This window comes from Dromiciops gliroides, chromosome 6 (genome assembly GCF_019393635.1).
Source record: "Dromiciops gliroides isolate mDroGli1 chromosome 6, mDroGli1.pri, whole genome shotgun sequence".
Lineage (NCBI taxonomy): Eukaryota > Metazoa > Chordata > Mammalia > Microbiotheria > Microbiotheriidae > Dromiciops > Dromiciops gliroides.
The window spans coordinates 258,540,137-258,552,377 of NC_057866.1; the positions used below are offsets into that span (position 1 = coordinate 258,540,137).

A 12,241-nucleotide genomic window follows, 5' to 3' on the forward strand; every position below is an offset into this window, starting at 1 on the left:
CAACTGTGATAGACTTAGCTCTTCTCAGCAACACAATGATCCAAGATAATTCCAAAGGACTCATGATGGGAAATGCTATCAACATCCAGAAAAAAAAAGAACTGGGGAATCAGGATGCAGATTGAACCATACTGTTTTTACCTTTTTTTTCTTTTTTGAGGTTTTTCCCCTTTTGTTCTGATTCTTCTTTCACAACATGACTAATGCAGAAATATGTTTAATGTGATTGTACATATATAACCCTTATCTGATTGTTTTCTGTCTTGGGGAGCAGGGAGGGAAGGGAGAGAGGGAGAAAAATTTGGAACTAAAAATCTTATGAAAACAAATGGTGAAAACTATTTTTACATGTAACTGGAAAATAATAAAATATTTTTATGATTTAAAAATGTAATTGAGAAATACTTAGGAAAATAAAAATTCAATACAACCTAAAAACAGTTATTAGTCAGAAAAAATGAATTAAAAGTTCATTAGGGAACATGAAGCAAACACTGTGGTGGGATGGTGGGATGCCAAAGCATCTCTGTAAAAAACACTGGACATAAAATCAGAGAAAGTCAGATATCTAATGTTCCATTTCCGGCTCAGACACTGGGACCCAGATTCTGTTTCTCATTTTTTTCTCCAGGAAAAATGGAACACTACCTTCCTTCCAAGTTTGTTGTGAGGAAAGCCTTTTGTCAACTTGACATCATTAACGTGTCTTTACTTAGACAACGAGAGAGTAACACACAAATACTAATGGTGGGGAGTCACGGAAAGTTTTTGGATGACTGGAGAAAAGGGAGGTAAAGAAGCATTTGATTAAATTTCATCCATTTTTCCATTTTACCAAGGAACATGAGCTGATGATCATCATACCTGGTTTGGGCCACTGCAAATCAACTCAGGGCCTCCTCTGGCATGCAGCTCTAGGTCTGCCATGATTGGCCTATGTAACATGAGAACATAATATGTGCACATTTCAGGGTATTATGTGGTGTAAAGAGCATGAGACAACAAATCAGGAGGCTTGGATTCTCTCTGCCAACTGGCTTTGTGAACTTGGTCAAGTTAAAAAGTTTTCTAAGGTCTCAAAGGGTCCTTCATCTGTAAAGAAAGTGTGTGTGTCAGGGGCAGCTAGGTGGTGCAGTGGATAAAGCACTGGCCCTGGATTCAGGAGGATCTGAGTTCAAATCCAGACTCAGACACTTGACACTTACTAGCTGTGTGACCCTGGGAAAGTCACTTAACCCTCATTGCTCCACCAAAAAAAAAAAAAAGAGTTAATAAAGGAGAATATTGTTTAAAAAAAAGGAGGGGGGCAGCTAGGTGGTATAGTGGATAGAGCACCGGCCCTGGATTCAGGAGGACCTGAGTTCAAATCCGGCCTCAGACACTTAACACTTACTAGCTGTGTGACCCTGGGCAAGTCACTTAACCCCAATTGCCTCCCCAAAAACCAAAACCAAAAATAAATAAAAAAGAAAGTGTGTGTGTGTATGTGTGTGTGTGTGTGTGGGGCGGTGCTGGAGTAGATGACCCCTAATGTTCATTTCAACTCTAACCCTATTATAGCTATGAAACATTATCCACATCATATGATGTCTAAGTGTGAAGCAGCATAATTCCCACCAACCCCCCTCCCCAGGCATTTCTCCTGCTGGCATTGAGCCCTCCTTTGTAACAAAGAAAAGTAGGTAAGAAAAACTAATCCACAAAGCAACTGCATCTGATAGCTCAAGCAACATTCTGTATCCATCAAGAGATGTGAAACATCTTTCCTTATCTTCTCTCTGAGAGGCAGCTAGGTGGTGCAGTGGATAGAGTGCTGGGCCTTGAGTCAAGAAGACCCGAGTTCAAATCCACACTCAGACTTACTGGTTATTTGACCTGGGGCAAGTCACTTAACTGCTGCCTGACTCAGTTTCCTCAACTGTCAAATGGGGATAATGACATCCGGGTTGTTGTGAGGATTGATGAGATTAGTATCAATAAAGCACTTAACACAGTTCCTGGTATATAGTAGGCACTATATAAATGCTTATTCCCTCCCTTTCCCCACAAAGACTAGACAGTACAACTGATTGAATTTTGACTCTTTCAGTGTTGTTTTCATTGACATCATCATTGTCATGGTCTAAATTGTTCTCTGGTTCTGATTTTTTTTTGCTTTGTTTCAGTTCAAAGAATCCTTCCTCTCTTTCTTCCAGTCCCTCACATGTTACCTCTTATGGTGTAACAGTGTTCCATTACATTCACATACTATGATTTGCTGAGCTATTCTCCAACTGAAAAACACCCACTTGGTTTCCTTTTTTTTTTAAACTACTACAAAAATTCTGACATGAATCTTTGGGTAGATATACACCCCTTTTCTGTCTTTGACATCCTGTATGTACATGGCTAGGGTGGGGGAGAGCACTGAGTCAAAAGGGATGAAGAGTTTAGTGTCTTTTTGTACATAATTCAAAATTATTTTCTAGAACCGTTGGACCAATGCCCAGCTCCATCAGGGTATTATTATGCTTGTCTTTCGAAAACCTTTCAACATTGATTATTTCCATTTTTAAAAACTTTACCAATTTGGTAAATATGAGATGAAATATCAGGGTTGTTTTAATTTGCATTTCTATTATTATTAGAGATCTGAATTTTTTTTTTCATGATTATTAGCAATAGATTGGCTATGTGGGGTGGGTGAGAATGAGGAGTTGAAGAAGACACCAAGGTTGTGAGCCTAGATGATTTGGAAGATGGATTACTATGGGAATGTAGAATGGGGGAGGATTTGGAGACAAAGATAATGAGTTTTAGTTTTTGGACATGTTGAATTTAAAATGGCCATGGGATATCTATTTTGAAAGATCTGTCATGGGGTGCAGAGCACCCCAGAAGTTCTCTGGGGCACACCAAGGAATCTTCTCCTTGAGAAACTAAACCAGAGGACAGATAACGCCTAGAGAGATAAACTGAACCAAATCAGATTGAGCTAGCTTCTGAATCCTACCCTTCATTCTGGTCTCCCTTACCCTGGGGAGATAAATTTGGGTGTGGCTTCGGCCTTTGTGTCCTGAAGAGGGATCCATAGCCACCCCACCTAATCCTCTAGTCACTACCAGTGGGGGATGGTCCTCCACTCCTCACCCAATTCCCCCAGCTACCACCAGTGGGGGATGGTCTACCTTCACTAAAGGAACTTTCCACAGGCAGATGGTCCACCCCCATCAGGCCTCTATAAAAGTACCTTCCAGTCTCCTGTTCGAGGACATTTGGTACCTCTGAGCCATGTGCTTTATGCCAAATCTCCCCATGAGGATTTCTTTCATGGTTTCCCTCCCCCACCCTTCCCTTCCCTTGCTCCTAAATAAACTATCACCTTATTCCAACTATGTTTTGTGTGCAAGAGGGTGTAATTCTTTAAAGAGGAATTCCCAAGAACCCCAACCCCAACCCATACCCCATTTTCCCACCATATCAGATCTAACAAGCAGTTGGAGACATGGGATTGGAATTTAAAAGAGAGATTAGGGCTGGACAAGTAGATGTTGGAATCATCTGAATAGAGACAATCATTGAATCTATGGGAGCTGTTGAGACCACAGAGTGAGAGAATAGAGAAAACAAAGAACTTTGATGGCTCCGCAAAGAGCCTTGGGCACACGCCCAGTTAGTGAGCCTGACAGAAGGGAAGATCCAGCAAAAGAGATTGAGAAGGGCTGGTCAGACAGGTAGAGGGAGAAACAAGAGAGAGCAGTGTCACAAAAACCCACAGATGAGAGCAGACCTAGTACAAGGGAATCAGCAGTGTGATATGGAGCAGTTATATATCCAAGATATATCAGCAGAGAGGTCAAGGATAGAGACTGAGAAAAAGTCATTATATTGGCCAATTAAGAGATTATTGGTGGCTTTGGAGAGGGCAAGTTCAGCTGGAGGATGAAACTGAAAGCACCATGGGTTCAAAAGAGAGTGAGAACAAAGCAGAGGCATTGAGTTTTTAAGGAGTTTATTAGAAAAGGGAAGATGTATCGGATGAGAGCTATCAGGGATGCAATCTAGGTGCAAAAAGCCAGCACAAAGAATCAACAGTCACACCCTCAGGCAGATTAGAGTGGCAAACAGAGAGGTCAGGAAGTTGTGCTCAACTGAATCAATGCTGTATCTTTGCTGAATACCCTTTCTATGCCATGACTAAGTAAACATCTTTTTGGATGGACTATAAGTGTCTCATTTTGTTCCAATTCCAAATTCAAGCCCCAGCCTTATGTGAATTAGGCTGGGCCTATCACAGGAAAGCTAACCATTAACACAATATCTAGAAATAGTTTGCCAATTCCCTAGCAGAAGTCAGGGTCCTCTGGCACATGTTGCAAGTGAAGTTTGGGAGGAGAGGAATAAAGCATGGGATGCAAAGGTGAAGACAAAACCACTTCCTTGAAAATTGTGTTCGGTGTCAGCTGAGTAGCTCTGGAAGCCAAAGGAACTTTCTAACTTACTTTCTAACTTTCTTTCCTTCTTTCCTTCTTTCCTTCTTTCCTTCTTTCCTTCCTTCCTTCCTTCCTTCCTTCCTTCCTTCCTTCCTTCCTTCCTTCCTTCCTTCCTTCCTTCTTTCTTTCTTTCTTTCTTTCTTTCTTTCTTTCTTTCTTTCTTTCTTTCTTTCTGGCAATGAGGGTTAAGTGACTTGCCCAGGGTCACACAGCTAGTATCAAGTGTCTGAGGCTGGATTTGAACTCAGGTCCTCCTGAATCCAGGGTCAGTGCTTTATTCACCTAGCTGCCCCAGGAACTCTCTAAAAATAGGAGATGCAGACTTGCTGGCCCCAGCTAAGTAATCTTCTAGGCAAGCAGAAGATAAGATGGGCTTAGCAGTGGATCCAAGAAGATATCGGGGAATTGTAATTCCCAAAGGTACCTCTATCCAGCCGAAAGGAAAATCATATAGGCAGCTGACTGGCACAGTGGATAGAGCACTGGACCTAGAGGCAGGAAGACCTGAGTTCAAATCCAGTTTCAGACACTTCCTTAGTGTTTGATGACCCATGGTAAGTCACTAAACTAAACAAAACAAAAACCAAACCTCTTCTTGAAACAGAGACAAAAATAGCACCTTCTTCCTAGGTTTATTTGTAGAGATAAAATGTGTAAGACACTTATCAAATTTTAAAGAACTATATAAGTTCTGGCTATTATTGTAATGAAACAAATTGTGTTATATGACACTAAAGAGTAGTCTCCAGGGGAGAGGGGGGAGGGATAGAATTTGGAACTCAAAACTTTTTTTAAATGTTAAAAATGGTTTTAATATATAATTAGGATAATAATAATAATAATAATAATACAATACTCCTTGATCAATGAAATCCTCAGTGTACTTACCATTGCCAAGTTCCCAGGAAATGTTATACTTCTGGGAGGTACAATAATCCAAGAACAATTTGGCATTTGAGCTGTCCCACTGCAAATTACTTTTCCTTATTAAGGCATTGATGCCAAAGATTAGGTCCAGTCCCGAACACTTGGCAAAACTATACAGCATATCCACTGTGCTTTCTGTATCAACAAAAACATAATTTAATAGTGAATAATCTTATCACCAGAGTAAATAGAACCTGAAAGTATGCTCTACATAAAGTCTTATTTCCATCATATCATCCTCAAACCTTTTGAATTACAGACCAAATAAGTGATAATATTGCTTATAAGAAAATGATCACATTGGATTGGCTAATACAATTTCATCTTCTCCTCTTGATATAGCTTATTTATAGAACTGTATTACATAGAAAACACCCAGAACTCCTGGCCTGGACAATAAAAAGGCCTCAAGAGAACAGGACCACCTGAACATTGTGCCTTGGTGCCTTGCATCTAATCCTGTTAAATGCAAGCTTTGTAAGAGAAGGCAATCATCATTTTTCTTGACAATTGAAACATTTCTACACTATTTTTTATTTGGAATAGAGCAGTAAATAAGACAGATTTACAATTTTTAGATGTCTAGACAAAGTACTAAGGTGAAACCATACCACAGAGTGCCATGCGGAATAATGGTATGTCACAAAACGTTAATATAATTAATCATTTATTGGATTATAGTTGGTTCATAAAGGTGGTGATAGTTTAGAGTTCTAGGGGTTGGGATCACCCAGAGTTAAGTATTACTATATTTTTATTATGCATTAATGTGAACAGATATTCAATATATTAATATTAATGTATCTATTAACACATTAATATTTGGGGTTTTTTTTGTTGTTGTTGTTTTTGCAGGGCAATGAGGGTTAAGTGACTTGCCCAGGGTCACACAGCTAGTTAAGTGTCAAGTGTCTGAGGCTGGATTTGAACTCAGGTCCTTCTGAATCCAAGGCCAGTGCTTTATCCACTGCACCACGTAGCTGCCCCCTAACACATTAATATTAATGTATCTCTTAACATTTATCCCCTTCGCCAGTTTCCTTCCTAAAATAAACAAAACTGCTCATATAACTGCTTTGATATATACCTCATTGAAGATAAACAAACCCATTCCACCTCATTCCTTAGCATTTCCTCAGTAGTTGAGGGGGGAGAGAAAAGTTTGCCTGAATTACCTGAGTAACTATAGCTGTGAAGACTCGGCCTTAATGATGAGAAAGGCTGAAAAGCTGAAACTAATCTATCGGGTTGTTTGGTGTACTCTAGATGTTCCATGTGTCTCTCACTTCCATAATGTCTGCAGCCTATCAAGGAATTATAATTATTAAGGATTGGAAAGAGCTCTTGGGAAGAGGCTGAGTTGAAAAGGAGAGAACCATGGAGAACAGCCCAGCACCTCCACCAGTCCTCCTCCGCAATAATCTAGAAAATGCACCAGACTGGAACCTGATTGGAAACCCAGGAAAAAATTTATAGCAAGTCATTGTGAGCTGGCTAGGCTTACCAACCACTGGAGACAGGGTTAGCCAGGAGCTCAGTGCACCCCACGAAACTTTCTAGCACCTAGGGACTGAAAGACTACTGTGGCAAAGAGAAGTCCTGGGAAGTGCCTGCACCAGGGCAGGGTTCAGAAAAAGGGACCAACTGGCAGCTCTGTCACTCATGAACCAGTTCCTGGTCATAGATCCAGGGAGGACTGAGAAGGGAACTTATGATTTTGTTGTTGTTCTGTCGTGTTCAATTCTTCATGACCCCATCTGAGGTTTTCTTGGTGAAGATACTGGAATGAGTCGCCATTTCCTTCTCCAGCTCTTTTTTTTTTTTTTTTTGGGTGTAAGGCAATTGGGGTTAAGTGACTTGCCTATGGTCACACAGCTAGTTGTGTTAAGTGTCTGAGGCCGGATTTGAACTCAGGTCCTCCTGAATCCAGGGCCGGTGCTCTATCCACTGCGCCACCTAGCTGCCCCTCTCTCCAGCTCCTTTTACAGATGAAGAAACTTTGGCAAACAGAATTAAGTGACTTGCCCAGGGTCACACAGCTAGTAAGTATCTGAGGCCAGATTTGAACTTACAAAGTTTCAGGTCTGGAATTCTATCTACTGTGCCACCTAGTTGCCCTTAAGGGGACCTATAACTACCAGTGGTCAAAAGGAGGATGTGCAGGCACTAGCTGTACACTGAGCAATAAACAAGGCCAGAAGCCAACAGTAGCTGTGGGGTGGTGACCCTAGGAGTAGGGCCCAGATTCTGCTCTGACCTCCAGCCCAGGCTGAAGCTTGCAGTGAAATAACCATGGGAGGAATCCCAGAATCAAGAAGAACTTGCAGTAGTTCTTGGAACTGGCATTTGGTGGGAAGTGTGTCAAGCCTTAGCTGTAGATCTTGGGGTCTCCCTCCCTGCCAATGACAAAGTGACCAGAAGTTAGATGGCACCTAATCATATCCCCTAAACTAGTAATATTCCAGGGAGCAGATAGATATAATTCTGGCCAGGTACCCCATTCTCTAAGTAGGGCAAGAGTGGTAGCCTCTGACCTCAACTTTGGGCTTCCCCTCCCAGCAGGAATTAAAGTCTCCCTTGGAGAAGGGTTGGGGGAGAAAGGGCTAGACATGTCTCTTCAGCCTCTCTTCAAGCCACACAATGACAGACCTCATGACACATAGGCCCCTCTCTACACAAAAAAATGCTATTTACCTCCTGACAGAGGTGATGACTCAGAATTCAGAATGAGACAAATATTTGTTGGCAAATGGCCACTGTGGACATTCAACTTGTTTGACTATAAGTGTTTATAATAAGGATTTTTTTGCTTTTTAAAAAACTTATTCTCATTTGGGTGGGGAGGAGTTGGAATGGGAGACAAGTTGGATTTTTGTTGATTGAAAAAATTATAATCAAATTAAAAAATACATTTTTAACAAAACTTATAGAATAAAAAAGTCCAAATACCAGTATCAAAAATGAAAAGGCTAAATTTGCCATCAATGGAAAAGAAATTTTAAAAATTATTAGGAACTGTTCCCCCAATTATATGTCAATTAAACTGATAATCTAAATTAAATAGATGAACTTCAAATTAAATCCTCACAAATCATCAACATTTCTGTATATTAGCAGCAAAACCTAGCAAGAAGAAATAGGAGGAGGAATTCCAATTCTTATTAAAATAACTATAGAAAGTATAAAATACTTGGGAGTCTATATGTCAAGAACTTTACACTTCTTTCTTTTCTTTTCTTTTTCTTTTTCTTTTTTTTTTGCGAGGCAATGGGGGTATTGTGACATGCCCAGGGTCACACAGCTAGTAAGTGTCAAGTGTCTGAGGCTGGATTTGAACTCAGGTACTCCTGAATCCAGGGCCAGTGCTTTATTCACTGTGCCACCTAGCTGCCCCCGGGGGAACTTTACAGATCTAAATTATTGAACAAATATTAATTGCGCTTGGGTAGACCAAGTCAACATAATAACAAGTGACACCAGGATCTAACTTAATTTACTTTTTTCATTGCTGTATCAATCAAATTACCAAAGAATTACTTTACTGAACTAGAAAAAAATAACAAAATTCATCCAAAGGAGCAAAAGGTTAAGAATCTCAAGGGAATTAATGAAAAAAAAAAAGTGAGAAGAAAGACCTAGTAGTGAATTTATGAACTCAAACTATACTACAAAGTCTTAATCATCAAAATAATTTGGTCCTGATAAGAAATAGAGAGGTTTATCAGTGGAACAGATTGGGTACACAATATATAGAAGTATCCTCATTCTAGTGTTTGATCAACCCAAAGATCTCATCTATTGAAGCTAGAACTCATTATTCAACAAAAACTGCTGGGAAAACTAGACAATAGTCTGCCAGAAACTATATATTCATTTATGTGTGCGTGCATGTGTATGTGTACATGTATGTATCTATGTATGTGTGTATGTGTACCAAGATATGCTGCAAATAGCAACATAACTTAAACATAAAGAGTGACATTAAAAAAATGAGTATGGAAGAAATTACCTTTCAGATCTATGAAGAAGAGTTCATGACCAAACAAAAAATGGAGAAGTAGATAGGAAATAAAATGGACAATTTTGATAATACTATAAAAATAAAATGTTTTTGCACAAGTAAAATCAATACAGCTAAAATTAGAAGAGAAGCAGGAAAGTTGGGGGGGGAGAATCTTTGCAGCAAGATAAAGGTCTCATTTCTAAGATATTATAGGGAACTGATTACAATGCATAAGAATAAGAACTATTTCCCAATTGAGAAAAGGCAGATATGAATAGGCAGTTTTCAGAGGGTGAAATTCAAACTTTCAATAGCCATATGAAAAATGCTCTCATCACTAATAATTAGAGACATGTAAACCAAAACAAGTCAGAAGTGCTACCTTATATTACACACCATATTGGCAAAGTTGAACAAGGACCTGGACTTCAGTTGCTCTCACTTCCATTCACTAAGTCTCTGTGTGTAACCTTGAGCTAATCACTCAATCTCTCTGGGCCTCAGTTTCTTTAAATGCAAAATAAAGAGGTTGGGATAGATGACGTGGCAGGTACTTGCAGCATTAACCCATGAACCCTGAGGTCCAGAATGGCTTCTCCAAACTCACACAACTGGTGAATAGCTAAACCAGGACAATGCAATTGCAGCGAGGTAATAGAGTGTTTTTATCATCTAACCCTTTTTAGGGATGCAGAATCTTCACAGTGGACCCCAATATTTTAAGCACTAGGACATCTAGAAAATGTTCCTTCACATTCCTGAGTGTGGAAAGAATACCTTTCCTTCTGAATAAGTTCACGAGAATGAAAATGGACAAAGTTCTCCACAAAGTTAAGTAGCTGGGGCATACTAGTTTGGAGTTAGGAAGGTCAGTCATCAATCAGACGCTTTGTAGCTATGTGACCCTGGGCAAGTCAGTCTCAATTTGCTCATCTGTAAAATGGGATAATAATAGCACCTACCTCAAAGACTTTTTGTGAGGATCAAATTCAAGAACATGTACAGTGCTTTGAAAACCTTAAAATGCTGATACATCAATGGTACTGAGCTTTCACCTCAAAGGGTTGTTAATAATAATAATAGGTAGCATTTATATAGCAAATGCTATCTATTATTATTATTAACCTTGACAAGGTTATTATTGTTGTTGTTGTTGTTGTTATTGACTTTAACAAGGTTCTCAAAATGCTTTACAGATATTATCTTACTTGATCCTCACGACTGCCCTGGGAAGTAAGTGCTTTTGTACCCCCATTTTACAGATAAGAAAACTAAGGCAATACAAAAATCACATGACTTGCCAAGGTCACAGAGCCAAGTAAATGTTGGGGGCTAGATTCAAAATCAGTTCTTTCTGATTCTCAGGCCCGTACTCTGTCTGCTATACTACCAAGTTGGTTGTTGTGAAGATCAAATGAGATAATTCATGTGAGGCACTTAGCAAACTTTAAAGCATAATAGAAATTCTAACTATCATTATAAATTTATTTATATATGTGTATATGTATGTATATATATGTGTGTGTGTGTATAGATATTTTTTCCCCTAATTGCCGTCTTACTACCATTTTCACTGAGCCCCCCCCTCATTTTTTATCACTGAGGCCCTTTTGAGATGCCTCAATGTGGAAGAGATGAAACTTGGGTTTTCGAAAGCTATGATGGAGGAACCTGAGTTCTGGATGATACCACCAAGCTAGATGAGCCCACATGGCCATCACTTAAGTTTGGAGAGGTTCATCAGCAGGTGAAGGGAGAATGTTGTTTGTTTCTTTTGGCCAGTGCAGCTCATGAAGCTCCCTTTCGGGCCCAGAACAGCTAGGAATCTAGCCCCAGTGAAACTGAGGATGTTTGGAAGCATTAGTAGAATCCTTATGATAGCAAGAATAAGTGGAAAAATCTCAGACTGCTGAGGAGCAGAATCATGAAGGTGAACATCGTGAAATTGCCTCTCTCTTCTGTTACCACTGCCAAAGCCGACTCTTAGGTAATGTGTGCAGGCTTGTTTTCCCAGTCTTATTACTATTAACTATATCCCTAGAACTTCACCACCTTTACAGTCTATGTGCTAGTACCATGACATAAGCAGAAACAAGTCCTTCTGATGTTTCTGGCAATCACCCTAGATGGCTTCTGGGGTAGGGCCGACCTTGTTCCAGTCCAAGGGGATCGTGGATCATATAGGTAACATCTAACATTTATATAGCACTTCAAGGTTCACAAAATGCTTCACAAATATTGTCTGTTTTATCCTCATACCAACCCTGGGAGTTATGTGTTATTATTATCTCTACTTTACAGATGAGGGAACTGAGGCATACAGAGGCTGAGAATGACTTCTCCAGGGTCACACAGCAAGTAAGTATCTGAGGCTAGATTTGAACTCAGTTCTTCTCAAACTCTACCCTAGGTAGGATTGGGTTAGGGACTAGATTTGTGATTTCATTAGTAGAGGTTAAGGAAACTCCCTCTCTACTAATCAGGTCAGCAGTTTCTCTGTAACTGATAGTCTTAGGAGCTAAGTCCAACTCCAAAAGGCACACCCAGTACTCTTAGAGACAGGACTGATCTTCCTGGCTTGCAGGCCAGCTGTTTATTCACTAGGCCACACTGCCACCCCAAATACTATTATTATTAAACCCAAAGATTCTAAGAATAGAATCCGCCCTTGGGCAGACACACCCAAGATGACATTTGTTATTTCCAGTAACTTGCCCAACCTAGCTTGAAAACCTGCTGCCAGATGTTTTTGTCACCTGCTGCCTGCAACACGTACTAAGACCTATTGTAATTTCTGTTCTAAGGATGAACTGACTTTGAGCTCTCCCCAAAGGTGAAA

At 39.9% G+C, this 12,241-nt stretch overlaps 1 protein-coding gene across 1 annotated transcript in view; it reads right to left on the reverse strand.

Annotated features, from left to right (window-relative positions):
* The window catches only part of HPSE (heparanase), a 50,252-nt gene that overhangs the window by 21,756 nt on the left and 16,255 nt on the right, over positions 1–12,241 (reverse strand). The window contains exon 4 of the mRNA XM_043971593.1: positions 5,361–5,534. Coding sequence (XP_043827528.1) covers positions 5,361–5,534 — 174 coding nt within the window. The remainder of the gene's footprint in view (positions 1–5,360; positions 5,535–12,241) is intronic.